The 17,449-nt window shown below is 39.1% G+C and overlaps 1 protein-coding gene across 1 annotated transcript in view; it reads left to right on the forward strand.

Annotated features, from left to right (window-relative positions):
* Positions 1-17,449, forward strand: part of GABRG3 (gamma-aminobutyric acid type A receptor subunit gamma3) — a 527,538-nt gene that overhangs the window by 433,189 nt on the left and 76,900 nt on the right. Inside the window, exon 6 of the mRNA XM_073353127.1 lies at positions 14,310-14,447. Within this exon, the coding sequence (XP_073209228.1) occupies positions 14,310-14,447 (138 nt within the window). The remainder of the gene's footprint in view (positions 1-14,309; positions 14,448-17,449) is intronic.

Raw genomic sequence — 17,449 nt, forward strand, 5'->3', positions numbered from 1 at the left:
TATGTACTGGCCACAAAATAAGTATCTAAAAATCCTTGGAACTAAGATCATTCATATGGGGAGGATGAACTACCTCCTTTACAGATGTACTATCCATTTGCCAGCATGGAGTAAAGGGACTTCCCAGGAAGATTTGCCTCCTTTCCTAAACTATTTCATTTTTAGTTGCTTATGTTCCTGGAGCTCTTTAGTTTCTACCAAAATCTTTTCCTATTGATTGTGTGACTTCAGGCAAGCAAGAGCACATTTCCTCTGCCTTATGTATAACTGAGTAATGGATCGATTTGAGCAGTGTTGTCTGTGCCTGTCTGTTTATCTCTTTGGGATTTTGTCTGAGGGGCATAGATTGAAGATACAGTTAAGTTCTTGCCATTAAAGTGGCTAAAAATAGAATTGTTTCTTAGCAAAAAAATATTTCCATTGCATATGAAAACATGTTAAGTGTTAGGGATTTTTTATTAATATGTACAGAATATGACCAAGCCAAAGAACTGTGAGTCTGAAATTTGTTCCTATAATAGGTTCTGGTTTTTGTGTCCTGCTTTGACTTTTTTTATAGCTTTGTTTTCTAGTTTACCTAAAACTACTTTGTCTAAACACCAGTTATGCTCTAATTCATCCAAGATTTCATTTAGTCTGTTCTGGTTTTCTTATATTTGCAGTGTTGCTGTACTGGGGTCGGTCCCAGGACATGAGAGAGACAAGGTAGGTGAGGCAATATCTTTTATTGGACCAACTTCTATTAGTAGAAGGTCCAATCTTTCAAGCTACTCAGAGCTCTTCTTCAGGTCTGGGGAAGGAAATCAGAGTGTCTGAGCTAAACACAAGTTGGGACATATTGTTAAATATAAGGGGTAATGCAAGTTTTAGGAGGCCACTTGATGTGGAATGGACAATAAGGATTAGATTGTTATACATACGTGGGCTACCAAGGCTGAGGGGGCAGGTGTGTGTTACAGATTGTTATAATGAGCCCTGAATGAGCTCTTGAATGAACTCACCCAGAAAAATGATAAAAGACAAAAACACCATATCACCCCAGGGGAACACTTTTTACAAAGTGATCACTCCTTATTTGATCTTTCAGTACTCCTCCTCAAAGGAAACCTCCACAACACCTTCAAAAGGCGAGCCTGAGAACTTAAATTAATGGACTGAACAGGGACACTAGTTTCATGTAACGTGCACTTTCCTGCTAACCATTAATTGCCCATTTCAAACTCCACTTGCATAACAATCTAACCTTTATTGCCCATTCCGTTTCAAGTGGCCTCATACAACATGTATTACCCCTTATGTTTAACAATCTGTCCCAACTTATATTTAGCTCAGAGTATGTCTACATTAGAAATATCAGTGGTGCAGCTAATGTAGACATACCTTGACTACAGCATCAGGAATATCCTAAACATGTACTTACAGGGGAAGGCAATCTTCCATCACTGTAGTAATTCTGCCTTTTTGAGAGTCAGTAGCTAAGATGATGGAAATAGTCTTCTGCTGACTCAGCACTCTCTACACTCAGGTTTAGGTTGGCTTAACTACATTTCTTGGGGGGGTATACATTTTTCACAACCCTAAGTGCTGTAGCTAGGTTGAAATAACTTCTAGGTGTAGGCCAGCCCTCAGACATTTTGATTTCCTTCCATAGGCCTGAAGATGAGCTCTGTGTACTTTCCTCCAACAGAAGTTGGTCCAATAAAAGATATTCTCTCACCTACCTTGTCTCTCTGGTTTTACAGTAAAAGCTTTTTTCTCCAGCACGCTGGGTGAATGGGGGGGTGTGGTAAGTGAAAAATTCCAGTTAACTAAGAGGGAGGGAGTTTGGGTGCGGGAGGGGGCTGGGGGCTCAGGGTTGGAGCACTGGAGGGGGTTCAGGGTGCTGGATCCAGGAGGTGCTCACCTGCGGCGGCTCCCCAGAAGCAGCGACATGTCCCTGCTGCTTCTAGGTGGAGGCACGGCTAGGCAGCTCTGCACGCAGCTCTCATTGGACATGGTTCCCTCCTGTGCCCCAATCCCACAGCCCCTCGTGGCCGTTCTTCCACCTAAGAGCTGCAGGGACATGTCCCTGCTTCTGGGGAGCCACGCAGAGCCAGGTAAGGAGCCTGCTGGCCCTGCACCAACCGGACTCTAAACCGGACTTTCAATGAAGATCAGAAATGTTGGTTTATAGAGCTTTCTGGTTGGTAAAGTGCCAGATGATAAAGCTTTTACTGTATTAGGTTAGCTTCCAGTCTCTCTCGCAGAATTGATTTAAGATTCATCATTTATGCAGAAACTGTTCAAAGATTGGCATCAGCTACATCTGCCTGGGATGCTCAGTTATGCAGCTGCTCAGAGACTGTAGATCTCAGGTAAAATCTTGTGATGTGGCTAAAGATCCACCCTGGAACCCTGTGGAAAGCAAAGCTGATACAGAATTCATCTCTTAAAACAAACAAACATGGGAGAATCCATAATTTAGAACAATGTGCTCTGATAACCAATAGCAAACTGAAGATATAGTCTATTTTCTCTTTCAATTTTAGTTAATGCAACTAACACACACTTCAATTTGCTAAAAAGACACACTTTTCTATTTAAAGAAGCATTGAATTTATATTTTAACAATCAAATACTTAGACTTTTTTTCTGACCTGTATTCCTTCAGTTTTCAGCAAGAGCCATGTTAGATATACCAGGCATAAATCTGCTCCAGAATAAGTTTTTATCCAACTGCAGGAAACAGGGAGGAGAATGTTAGCTGTGGAGCTGGGCCAACAATTGATTTTTTTCCCCAGTTCATTGGCAGTTCTAAGGGGGGAAATGCCTTGAATCAAACCAAAATTAATTTTAAAGAATTGCAATTGGATAAGTCAGAAAATGACATTTCATTTAAGTCACTTTTATAAAAAGGAAAGGAAATGAAGGGCTACATTCATAAAACCAGAAGTGTCTCCCCTGTTACTCACTAGCCCAGTGGTTGGATCACTCATCTGGGATGGGAGAGACCCTGGTTTATATCAACACTCTGGAGCAAGGACTTGAGCACAGGTCTCCTCCCATGCAGATGAGTAACTTCACCATCAGGCTATAGAGTTACTGGTCACTCTCTGGTGCAATAACTATTCAGGTATTTTATACAAAATGGAACAGTTTCACCAGGAAAGAATGAAAGCATTCCCTCACCTCACAGAATAATCAATAGCCTGATGGCTCAGACAGTCACCTGTGACAAGAGCGACCTTGTATCAAGTCACTGCTCTAGCATGGAGATTCAGACCTGGGTGTCCCACATTCCAGATGTGGGCCTAAGAGATGGGTTATTGGGTATAAGGGGGGGCACCTTGTCCAGTGGTTTTGTGAATGGTGTCTGATTCTAGCCTGGAAAATTGAAGTGTTTTGGGTACATGAAAATAAACCATTTCAACATTTCCAAATGTTTGATTTGTTTTGTTTTTGTAAGACTGAAACAAGGCACCAAATTCTACACAAAGTTGTGAAATGTTTTGGTTGACCCGAAGTGGCATTACGTGAGGAAAGAAAATCATCCAGATCTAGTTAGTTAGCCAGCTGAGTGCCCACACTGCACTTTGGAGTATGGGGCAGCACGCCCTCAACGGAGTCTTCCCCATGCCTCCAGTGACACAGGGCTAGAACCTCACTGATCACCAGCCAGGGGTGGTCCTTAAGACCTCTACTCCCCACTGGGCAGAAGGACAGAGCAGCAAGGAGAGTGTGTGCCAGCAGGCCCCCAAAGTCCTGCTTCATACCACATGTCCTCCTTCCACAACACTTCCATCCACAGCCTCATAGTCAATGAGACCCCCACCTTGGCCTGTATGATTGAAACATGGGAAGATAACTCTATGGGCATGTCTATATTGCATGTAGGTGTGAGCCTCCCAGTCTGGGTCCATAGACTTGTGCTAGCAAGCCTCATACTAGCATTCTAAAAACAGCTGTGTTCCAGCTGGAGCTTGGGCTCTGAAGCCAGGGGGGTTGATAGCCAAATCTCCAGCCCAAGTCACAACATCAACACAACTATTTTTAGAGTGCTAGCATGATTCTGTTGGCCCAGGCTGGGAGGGTTTACTCCCAGATGCAGTGTAGACATGCCCTATAAAATCACTGCTGGCCTATTCATCCTATTAGGCTAATCTGTATGCCACGCCTCCCAGAATGTGCAGAAATAAGGTTGAGTAGCCATGCTATTCCCACAAAGCAGACAATGCTTTAACAGTAATTTTTGGGGTTAGAGGATCCTGACCTTTGTTATGAAACGGGGTGAATTGTTATGTTTGTATTTTAGTTGCACTGAACAAAGATGGCGGAGCACAAGATAACTATGAAATAATTATGTTTAGTATAACAAGTAAACATGATTTGGGCCAGGGAATAAAATTCAGCCTCTTACCTTGCTGATGAAAGGAAAAAAGTAAATATCTGATAAAATGGAGGGGGGAAATGCCTGAATGCACCAGTCTGGAAATAAACCTGAACTGGAAGAAGTAGTTGCAACACTTCTACATATTTTTCTGAAGTGATATTTCACAGAAACTGGACAGGGTAAAAGCTTCTCGCTGCTACATGTGTGTGGCAGAACCAGAGGCTTTAATCTACAATACATGCCAGTGAGAGCATGAAGGGGACTAACATCTGCTAGATATGTCATTCAGACATTCAAATGTCCTAAGTACTGTGATCCAAACAAGATTGCCATTTGGGAAAAGCACATTTGATTTACAAAAACCCAGCTGCAAGGTGATACCATATATCATTATGTTAAAGACCTAAGGAAGAAATCTAAGTCATAGGACTTTGGACAGCTAACAGATGAACTAAAGGAGAGAGAATTATTTGTGGTATTTCTGGTAACCTGCAAGGTTATGGGCAAAAACAGTTAGTATATACAGGGCTACTAAAAATTGCTTTCCAAACAAAACTGTTAAGAGCTGTGTAAAAAAAAAAAACGAAACAAAACAAACAAACCCATGAATCAAAAACACTTTAATTAAAAATGTATATCAAATCAAAGGCAGAATGCAGGATAAATAAATGAGACTAGATTTGTTTCTAATATGTGGAAACATTTACAAACCAACACAAAAGTGTCTAACATAATAGGTATAATTCCAAGTTTGGAAAAAGCAAACATTTGGCAAAAATGTGTCACTCGTGACACTAAAGTAATTCAAAAGCAAAATAGTTTTGTGAACATAAAGCTAGAGGACAAAGCTGTGATGATGAAGCAGGAACAGTTCTCTGTTGGGTCTCTTATGAAATTTATAGTACATGGTTCCACAAAAAGATTGGTTTATGATATTGGAAACAGTGACTTTACAAAATAGATATGGGGCTATGTGTAATGATCAGTGCAAGCATCTACAATAAGAGTAGTGACTGCCTGATGTCAAACTGAAAACTCAACTTATTTCATGAAGTGGGCACAAATGAGCCAAATTCCAGAGCATCCCTAATGGAAAACTTAATAAAGGCTTACTAAAGACTGGGCAATTTGGCTACCACCTTCAGCCTGATTGTTTAAATGCACCCTTCATCTCTTTACCATTGCTAATTTCCATAGTTCTCTGATCTCTTTGGGCAAAGCAGGAAGGAAGGAACACAAAGTGTATGTAGCTGGTAGAGAACATGATTGGAGATAAATAAACTCCAACAGAAAGATTTCATTATCCTATAGCACAGCCATGATAGTCTAAAAGAACCATCTCCTCTTCTTCCTGAGCTGTCACAGCAGCCAAATCATGCCCTGAAGACAGCAGAAAAAGGAGGAGGAAAACAAGATGAAAACAAGAAGAGAAAATAGTGTGAGTGTAGAAAAGAAATAATAGGAGTAGAGGGAGGAGAAAGAGGAAATAATTAACTAAATATTTGCAACTTCCTTGAGGTAAGAAGGGTGGAAACTTCACACTCTCACTTGTTTGGGGGGAGGGGGAATTTACTATAGCGATGGGCTCCATTAGAAGAAGAACCTAATTAAACAGCTGGATATATAGGAAAGACAGAGCATCAGTGCAGAGCACAATCTCAAAGCTTCAAGCCCAGATTCTCAAAGGGGTCGATTTCAATGGGAGTTAGGTCCCTAAATACCTTTGAGGACCTGTGTCTCAGTGATTGCTCAAAGCCCTCTATCCTCAGCAGAATCCCCTTCAGTGAGCTGTTAATGGGACTGAGAGCTCTTTGGAGGGTTGTGGTGAGTCGTATCTGGTAAGAAAACTGAAGCTATGAGGGTGGCAAATTGCAGAGAGAGAGGTGATAAGAACTTCTACTGGGGAATGACAGGAAAGGGAACAAATGGCCAGGTCTTACCTGTATATACTTCAAATATGAGCTTGGGTGAACAAAAACTAGGTAAGGTGGCTAAACAAAGTGGAAAAAGAGGAAGGATACGAAAATGTGTTCTTTTCCTTTCCCTGTTCCTTATCTCCTTTAGAATGGATTGACAACTCTCTGGGGCAAGGCACTGTATTTATAATATAATTGTGATGTGGCTAGCATATTTTGGGCATCATTATAATAATTTTATAATAATACTATCAACTTCAGTGGGAGGTGCTCCTACTTATCTCAGGGCTGTACTTGATCATCTCCCCATTACACTGAGTTTGTTTTGTTTTGTTTCTCCATGCTTTTCAGTGTTGCTAATGTGCTGTTTAATTAACTATCAATTGCCACTGCAAACTAGAAGGAGCAACTGGCATCATTGCTGTAGTTATTGTTTAAGTACAGTTGTCTCCAACTGCTGACAGAAATCATTTCAAGTTTTTAAAAATGTCCTTACATTTTCTATATTTGTGTATTTAATTGTAGCTGCCTTATAAAATGCCTCACAGGTAAACATTTTAAAAATAGTGAATGGGTGAATAGGGACTAACCATCCTCTTTATTTGTAGATATGGATACCACCAATCTAATTTATTTGTGATTTAATTCAGTTTTCTGCCTAGGTTTCTAGTAATTCACTAAAACACAGTGACACCATTTTTTCATCACTCAGAACTGGACTATTCTGATGGTTTCTTTTAGTGAATTACTTGTATTCAAATCTTTCTGGTCATGCATCTGTTGGTAGAATTGCAACATCACCTGAAATTTTTATTTCAAACAATTGAAAGGGGATCTAATCATCTGTCATCTAACTGATTTTTCTCAAAGAGCTTATGAACATGGTATCAAAGATACCATAATTTTGAGCATGCTAACTACAAACTGCCATGTCCTGCATACCTAAGACATGCAACTTTTCTAAGAACAGACTCTAAAAAGTTTTGGAAGTGGATGCTCCTCCCTGCAAGATGTTTAGTAATTTGGATAAAGAAATGTTTGTTTTGCAGCTGCTGCTGCAGGCAAGGAAAGCATTTATAAACCACCCATCTCCTCCCCCTAACAAGAAAAAAAGACCATGCCAACAACCTGCTTGATTGCCAGTAGCATGGCCATATCAGAGTAGTCTATTTCTGGATTTCATCAGCCTCTCTATCTAGTGCCTGTGACAGCGGTGACAGACATAGCCAGTGTCTGGGCTCGGAGGTGGGGTTTTTTTGTCACCGAGTGACATCAGAGCCAAGTTGAATGTCAGAAGAAAGAGCGTTTTGAAAGACAAACAGCATGTTACTGCCACAGTTAGTCAGCTATGAATAAGGCTTGTTCATTACCCCTCTGAAAAGTAAGCTTCTGCTTGCATGACAGGGGTATCCTCCCTGAGCAAAACACACACAGCAGCAGCAAGCATTTCTGGAACACCCCAGAACAAATCTAGAATATTTACCATGTAAAGTTTAACTGATTGTGACACTGACATGCTGCTTGTCTTTTGGAACATTTCTTTTGCTGACATTTAACTTGGCTCTCCTGTCACTCAATGACAGAATTCCCCTGACCCCACCCTGTCTCCTACACAGTTACCACTGTCACAGGCTTTAGCTCTCCTACTTATATTTAGGAAGGTCTTTAAGGCAGACCTGAGCATGACATCACCAAACATATCTGGGCTGACACTTCTTCCCTTTCCTCTCTGGAGAGGCAGCAGACAGGCATGTGAACAGTTTCAGCTTTGCTGCTGCTATTACTAAGAAACACCCTTTTTCATGGGTTGGAGAACCTGCAAGTGAGTTCTCCCCAGAGGCCGGCTGAAGAAGAATGGCTTGTGAGCTTCCCTGTTGCAGTACATGTGCGTGATGTTATCCTGTCTTATACAAGAGCGTGAAGTATAACTGGCCATCAGTAATAAAGAAATAAAAGAAACTGATTACACAAACAATTCTGTCAGAATCACAAAGTTAAAAAATTCCCAAAAAAGGGATTCTCCCCCACTCTTTCAGTTACAATTTTTTTGGTGTTACAACAATTTTTCAAGCAAAATATTCAGCTTGTAATAAGATTTTCAGGTTGACTGTGTCCTTTAGCATGACCCTTGTCACATTTATTATCTTCCTTTCATCTCTAATCACTTCACGCAACAGGCCCATATGCGCAGCAGAGAGGGAGAGGAAAATGAAGAGCGTTGACTTGAGAGGCTGAGACAAATAGTAATAGTTTGGGGAAATCAAGGTGGGAGCAGGTAGGAAATTTGATGCAAACTTGGAGCCCAATTCTCCCAACAGTTATATGGTGATCATGGCAGCAGAAGGAATGTTCTGAAAGGCAAGCAGCATGTCAGTGTCACAATCAGCCAAACTCTACGCGATAAACATTCTAGATTTCTCCTGGGGTGTTCCAGAAATTATTGCTGCCTGTGTATCTGTCCTGATGAAGTTAACGGAGTTGTGCCCATGAAAGTGATGAGCAAATTGTGCACTAATAAATCTGAACACGCATGAGGAAGTGTGTAAACCTGTGCTGTGAAATGAGTATCTAATCTGAATTTAATCACCCCTGCATGATGTCCATTCTTCATACTTTCCAGCATCACAGTGCGTCTAGCCCTTCACTATCAAAGGTAAAATGTACTGGATTTATACTAAATATATATTACTTTTCCCCCCGATAGCTTTACAGAAGGGTAAAACTACTGCAAAGTGAGGCATTCACATGTTGCAAAACATTGTGCCCAACACATTAAAGGCCATATTCCTTCCTCACACTTTTCACACAATTCCTATTGACTTCAGATCAGTGGCAGTATTTGGCTTGAAGTGGAGAATACACAGGAAGCTAGGCCTTTTAATCGGTATTAATCTTCACCAGGGAATCCAGACAGGAAAAAGGAAAGATTAATCTCTGTTTGGAGACATTTGTAATAATCACGGAACTTTTCACCCATTGTTTTGCTGATTTTTCTGTTTTCTGTAGTGCAAAATCAAGGCAGGTGAAGCAAGTCGACTACTGTTTCTCATAGTTATTTTCAAAGCTAGACCTCCGCTTCTGCACAAATGATCGGGTTTCCATAGAAAGCATTGCAGTGTAAATGCAAAGAATAACTATAAAACATTCTAAATACATTGATTAAAAATACAGTGGAAGCAATTTAGAAAGATAGGGTGCGAATATGACCTTAAATTTTACAATAATAAAAGAGAAGTACAGTTAAAAAAAAAAAAACGTTGTATCTTCCTTTGGAAAACTCTCCTCCTTTCAGTTGGTTCATCTCCAAATCTGGCAAAGGTGTATTCAGTACTTAGTAATGTTTACTTTACTATTAGAATTAAAGATGACTGTACACTCTCTAAAATATTTTTGGAATCACATACACAAAATAAAGCATTTGTATGAATTAGAGTAGCAGACAGTTGTGTGTTTGGAAAAAGTAATCATGAAGGCATCAGGGACAAATGTGTCATTGGGCTCTTAAATAAATATCTGAACTTGCCATTAGAACATGACCGGACTTTGAAGAATCAACTGCTCATAATTCTGAACTTATATGAAACCTGGCAATCAAGATGTCATAAACTGACTTTAAGGCATTTAAATCTCATTCCTTCTGGGGCAAGGATTTATCACAGAATAGTAAACCATCCCAAATAAAAAAGCAAGATTCCAAATACACATGCTACTGATTGCTCAGCGTGGATGGCTGAATGCCACAAAGGCAAGAAGATAGGCTAATTCATTGCCCTCTGTTTCACTAGAGAAGTGGAAGGAGTTGTGAGATCACAAGACAATGAGACTGATCTTTCTTATATCCTTTGCCCAGATAATTCTAGGAAGTCATGGGTGGTGCCGCAGCCAAAGAACAGGTGGAATTTCAATTCCAGTGCTCCATTAAGTGAAAAAGCATATAGACCAAATCATTAGATGGCGTGCTATTGAAATTACAGAGTCCAGTTAGTGGTGTGTACTTTTGATTCCAATGCTTAATCAAATTGGAAAATTTTGTCTATTTGGTGACCTGAATCTCAGTGAAAGATCAGGCTAGAGAGACAAATTTGTTCTATCCCACACTGGATGACATCTTCCAAAGTAGGTGCCCCCAAGTATTTACTCTTTTAGATGCCACAGGTGTTTTGGGGCAAATTTCACTACAGCCAAAAAGTGTCAAGTTAACCACAATTTTAACTCCTTTTATACAGTAGTCTCACCACAGACCTCTTTCTGGCATTACTAGTGCATCTGAGATCCTTCACAGGAAGATGGCAGAGCTACTGAAGCACCTGGAAAGGCTAGATATTTATACAGATAAACTAATACTTTGTGTACATCGCTGTACTGAAGAGGAACATGATTTAAAAAACCTGTGTAGTGTCTTCTGAAAACATAAAAATCTACAAGTCTGATGCTGTACAAAGTGAAAGAGCTTGTTGGGCTGGAAACAACTAGGAATTTTTGGTACCTCATATAATGAATAATGTAAAGTCTCAGATGCTGAGAAAGTAAGAAACTATTAAGTATTTGCAACCTCCTGAATCCATTCTGAAATTGAAAGAAATCCTAAGTATGATTCACTGTCTAGGTAGATGTGTGGTCAACCTGTCAGAAAATAATACCCTCTGAAAGAAGTGAAAAGTGAAAGCACTTAGCACTGGTGCAGAACACAAGAGCAGTCATTCAATAGAGTGAAACAACTTCTGTTTAAGTCATAAGCGTTTATCTTTTTTGATGTAAGTAAGCCAGCCATTCTAAGAGCAGATGCCTGCAACTCAGGATTAAGTTAGGTAGTATTGCAAGGGCATGATGGTCAACTGAAGTCTGGTGCATATGGTTCCAGGACAATGACTGATGCTGAGGCTTGTTATGTTCAGATTGACTTTCTTTCACTGCAGTAAAAGCATCTGGAAATTCACAAAATACTGCAGGACTAGATCCTCTTAAACTTCTGACTGACCATATACTGCTCAGGACACTGACAAATAACGATGATGTGGATCATGTTTTAACTAGTCATTTTTTGAATGTGGCTGAAGGAATAATGAAGAATTCTCCCATAGACTTCTCAGAAATCATACGTGACCTATTTTCAGATTACAGAATCTGAGTATTTTATGTGAAGCTTGTTTTGGGGTAGCACTTTGCCCTCAGTAGTTGTGCTGACTGGTGCTGAACTATGGATGTAGCAAGGATTCTGACGGGGTGAGTGATATTCTCATTTCCCCCACATCCCCACTCCTAAAGGGCAATATCAGGACCAAGAAGGGGTGGCAGATTTCAGTAAGGTATTGCTCTTACTTTCAAGTAAAGCAGTGATCCTATCATTGCAAATCAGTGAGAGAGCACATCATCCCTTAGAGTGTCTAGTATGCTATTTGATACTTCCTTTATGGATTGTGAGGACATGAGGAAGAGTCCCCCCAAATAATGTCAGTCTGAGAAGCTATTTAAGGTAAAAAGGGGAGCAAGTTTATTTCAATTAGAAGCATACACAGAGCAAATTCCAAACATGCACTCAGTCGTTAAGGAGGGGGTATTTAAAGCTTCACAGGATCTCTACTGCTCAAATATGTAGCATGGATCCAATGCCATAATCTGCCTGGCAAAAAATTACCCTCTAAATCCCCCACAAATCACTGCAGTATGAATTATCTTTTTGGTATTGGAATTCTTCTGCTAAAATTGAATGGGGACCTCAGTTGTGCAAACATTGATAGAGAATATACGAACATTGCATTCTAAATTAACGTAGTCATTTAGGAAAGATCAGAAGTGAAGGACTTTTGGTTTTTTTCTTTGCTGTATTGGGATGGGGAATAAATAAGGGAGTCTTTATAATAATGGATTAAACTTTTAAGGAAATTCAAGAGAGGGATTATGCGGGAGCATGTTCTTTTCAGCACAAATATCAGGATGTAACAATGTTCAGCACAGAAAAGGAAAAATTATATTGAAAAAAACAAGTGGATTGTATTTAAATAGATGGGTTTTACTTTTCATTTTTCACATTGTAAAACTTTATCTTTTGATGTACATCTACTTTAATAATTACCAGATGACTAATGGTTTATTAGGATATATATTAGAAAGCACAATATACTGGATTTCAAGGCCAGAACAGACCATTTTGATAATCACAATAGGAGTTAGATACTAGAAAATCACTGGGATCCACAAAGTCCAGGTTAGGCACCTACAATGAATGGGGAGAGATAAGGACCTTAGCCTGCAATTCACAAAAACCAGTGTGCTAGGCAGGCAGCTGGGGTGTGTGCTTAACCCCCTCTTGGTTAGGTGCCTATGCTGTTTCATCAGGAAGCTGAGAGGAAGATGGCAAGCTCCCTCATAATTTTAGCTCAGTGGTTAGGGTACTCACCTGGGATATGGGGGACTGCCAGTTCAACTCCACCCTCCACTTGAAGGGGACAAAGGATTCAAACTTGGCTCTGCCGCTGCTCAGCTGAGTGCCCTAACCGCTGGGCTTTGGGCTATTCTGATATGAAGGCTCCTTCAGTCTCTCCTGTTGAAGCTGTTACACTCTGGATAAATAATTAAAGAGCAACTGGAGCAGGTAGACTGAGCCCTGGTCTCCAAAATCCCAGGTGGGTTCCCTAACTACCAACCTATAAGAGTAATTTTCATGCTTGAGCTCTCTCTCGCTCGCTCGCTCATTCTCCAGTCCAAATGATGCTTCAAGTAGTTATCCAGAGTGCAACAACTTCAACCGGAGAGATTACAAAGGACCCCATACCAGAATATCTTGGAGCCCTATGGTGAGGACACTCACCTGAGAAGTGACAGATCCTAATTTAAATCTCCTCTTTCCCCTCAAGCGGAGGTGGGACTTGAAGTGGGGTCTTCCCACATCCCATTTGAGTACCCTAACCCATGGTCTGAAAGTTATGAAATCCTCCCCCGCTCCAAACTGTTTTGTTTTGCTTTACTTCTTTTATATGAACATAGAGGCCAAGTGAGTTTAGCTTCCTACAGGTCAGTGATCCCAAAACTGAAAGTTTGATGCCTAAAATAGGAATTTAGATGCCTAACCCCTTTTGTGTACCCAGGCCTATAGACTTAACTAGTGAGGGCATATTGTTCTTTTCTAGACATTCTTATTGTTATGGTTTTTACGAATAAATTTCTGGAAGGTCTCTGCTCATTCAGATATAGAATTAAATATTCTGTAAATAAAGAAAGAAATGTATATATTGGGCCGCCGAATTAATAATTATGAATTATTATTGTAGTGGTAAAAGAAGGCTTAAGCCCTTTCAGTTGTATGGATCATGTGATGATTACTACTTTTCCTGGCCTTTAAAACTAATCTGATTGAAACCACATTCTGACAAAAGCTTTGCTTAATTATTGTGTTTAATTGATTTGTGAAATATCATGGTATACACTGTTAATTTTTAAAAAATCTGTCTTGTTCAATGTTTTATTTTCCTTTTTGTTGTGAAACTTCTCGCATTCTGAAAGATTATTTGTAAAATAAACCGCTACAGAGACTCTTCCACACTAAACTAATGTCATAACTCAAACATTTTTTGGCCAGAAACCTGAAAAATGTTTGGCCAAATAATACCATTTCTTAGTTTTCAGGCAAAAAATTTCAGTCTTGGTGTTTTTCAATTAAAAATAATAATAAAAAAAATCTAGGAAAGCAGATATTTACCACAAAAATATTTATTAGAAAACCCAATTTTCATTTAAAAAATTTCAGCAGAAAGTTTTTGACCGGCCCTAATTTGTCCTTTCCCCACAACTTCCTCTGAACTTTTATCTCTATAGAAATATATAAATGGGTACGTGAATGAATTAATAAAGTAATCTTTTAGGGCTATTGGCTCTTCTTGTCTATGCCATAATACTCTCCTCTGCTGAATCGTATCAATAAAGTAACTGGAACAGACCCTCCAAGAGTTTTAACATTCTCAAAAATCATAAATAGATTTTTCCAACATCTCTTTAAAAAAGGTAACACTTTTTTAAAAAATTGGCAGATGGCTATCCTAAAGAAGAAATGGTTTACAGATGGAGGAAAAACTCAGTAGAAGCTGCAGACCAGAAATCGTGGAGACTCTATCAGTTTGACTTCATGGGTCTCAGAAATACTTCAGAAATTGTGAAAACCTCAGCAGGTAGGAATTGAATGAATGCTCACTTCTCAAGGTTAAGAAGTTCAATATATAATTTTCTACACTCTGTGTATGACATGATCTCATCTGTGCCTTGAATCTGACAGGTTTCAGCAGTTCATCTACTACACTGCAATTTATTGTACGTTTGACTTTAATTGTGTTTATGTTTTAAACAGTCAGGTTATTCTCATGGCAAACTAAGGGCTAGTGCTTTCCAAAATATTAATTTCAGTGGGAACTTCAGATATTCAGGACTCTAACTCTGTAGGTGTCTAACTTTAGGGACCCAACTTTGAAAATGGTGCCCTTAAACTGCTAAAAAATATTGATTTTCAATCACAATTGATATTTATGAACTCAGAATAAAATGATGAAAAATATACAGGATACTATGTGCAGTGTGGAATGGACTGGGCATTTGTTGAAAGTTTGTTTTCATTTAAGTACACTTTGAATTCAGGGAATTACAGTCTTTACAAGTGTTCATTTGAAAAGTGCCAAAATCCAGACTTCAGTATAATTGACTATGTTTGGATTTCTAACAAAACCCTTCTCTCTTCCTCTCATCTCTTCATAGTATTACCAACCTAGGAATAATATTAACTTGCAGCTGCTGTTTACACTACATTTTAAGTTGCCACAATATGCTCATTCTGCAATTAGGTGTTATTAAATTATCCCTGCATTGAGACATATGTTCTGATCATTGATTTTTTTTTTAAATAGCAAGCATCAAGAACATTGACTGATTATTATCTTAGCCGAGAGCATAGCAGTCGAGCTAATAAAATTAAATGTTTTCATGACTAGTTAATCTTTCATCTACTGTTTGAGTATTTTTCTTAATGTTTCAAAGGCATGGTACACCTCCAGCTGATGAATGTCTTTTTCCATTGACCTTATGAATTGATTTTAATTAAAACTTAATGGCCATTTTATTTCCACAGGAACCTTTTTCTGTCTAATAATAATAATAATTAATAATAAATGAACTATGCATTAAATGGCATAGATTGCTAAAATTGTAAAGTTAAACGTAACGCAATATAAACAATAGATGCCGCACTTGGTAGATTAAAAAACTCATAGAAGTCAACCACCATCTAAAGGTTATAAATGACACTGAAGTGTAAGCTACACATCAGTAAATGTGGCGAGTGGTATTAGTAGCAGTCTGCTGCTTTAATATTAACCAATTATGAATTTTTAAAAAGCAGAATTTAGGTGCATCTATATTATTTATTGCGGAACACTGTGGATAAAGAGTAAAACACACTGATCTATGGGCTTAACGTGGAAAATATATTGCTCATCCTCTTGCACCAGTAATGCATTCTCATGGCTGACAGATAGTTTTGTCATTGAAATGCAATTAATGTATTAGTAAATCTTTTGGGTATATGGCCTGGCTAAGGAGAGTGTTAACAAATGAAGCAAATGTAAAAGTTTGTTCTGCTATCTGAATAATGAATATGGATGTGTAAGTTCTTCAGGCAAGTTAACTGTGATCTGGGTGTTGGTAGATCAACGTCAAGCCCAGGATATGTTATGGTTCCAATATCTGTGACAGGAGGCATGAAACTAATTAAGAGAGATGGTGAGAAAGCTAGAGATAGTGTGAGTGACCTGCCGCTTCTATTCTGTGCTCACCAGGAGTCATGCCAGCCTGACAGTTTTCATCAAGAAATCTTGTTAAATGCTCAGAACGGTCCCATCTGAACTATGAAACTGCTGGCGGTATCCTAATAAATACGTGTATCTGCTCCATTTAAACAAGTCAGAAGCCAGCTTCACATAGTCATTTAAGATCACAAATAATAAATGAGGTAACAGGGCAAATTCCTTTTTATACTCCTCTTCATAGACTCCAAGTTATAATTTAAAGAAGCAGGAGAGCTGGCATTACCTTTTTTATCCCCATTACCGTTGCCACTTCTCAGTCATGCTTCTGAGCAAAAACCAACCACATAGCATGTCTTCTGGAGTCCATTTCTTTTCTGCCATTAGATATGAACTGTGCACCAAATTTTCATGCACGAGCACTGACATGGGATACACTGATCTAACATTTTGATGTTCAGATGGGCACTTAAAATGAGCACTGATGCACTAAATCCTGATTTGAGCTTCCAAATGTGGGATTTGCATACCATGGTGAGGTACCAATGTTTGAAAATTGTGCTGATCAAACCTGTCTATCCAGATTCTTATATAGCCTTTGTCAGCATGATAGCTGAAAACCTGGTGTTTATGTGAAATTTTTAAAATGCCAATCTGAAGTAGAGGGAATTCCTTATAAAACAGTGAGGGGTGCCTCAAAGAGAGGTTTTCTCTATCCAGATATTTATTGAGTGGATCGGTATTACTGGCTTTTCAGTATTTGAACATAAGAATATAAGAATGGCCATACGGAGTCAGAGCGATGGTCCATCTAATTCAGTATCCTGTCTTCCAATAGTGGCCAATGCCAGGTGCTTCAATCAGAATGAACAGAACAGGGCAATTATCAAGTGATCCATCCCCCATTGTCCAGTCCCAGCAGCTGGCAGTCAGGGACTAGGGACACCCAGAGCATGGGGTTGCATCCCTGACCATCTTGGCTAATAGCCATTGATGGACCTATCCTCCATGAACTTACCTGATTCTTTTCTGAACACATTAATAGTTTTGGCCTTCACAGCATCCCTTGGCAATGAGTTATTTGGGTTATTGGGTGATTTGTATCACTAGATGATGCAATCTTTCAGTATGATGTATTCCACAAATTAGTCAAAATTTCCTACAGATTCCCAAAGGCCCTAATGTTCTGCAAGATATCATTGTCATCAAAATTAAACAAATAACTGGTTAGGCTGTAGATGGGCCCAAAGGAAATAAACATAACTACCAACTAAATAATAAAATATAAAGCAAATTATTAAATTAAGATACAGAAAAGTTACAATATGCTAGAGATTTTGGGCAATCATATCAGGGAAGAGGGAGATGATAGTTCCTCAACT

The sequence above is a fragment of the Lepidochelys kempii genome, chromosome 1, assembly GCF_965140265.1.
Source record: "Lepidochelys kempii isolate rLepKem1 chromosome 1, rLepKem1.hap2, whole genome shotgun sequence".
NCBI classification, from domain to species: Eukaryota; Metazoa; Chordata; order Testudines; family Cheloniidae; genus Lepidochelys; species Lepidochelys kempii.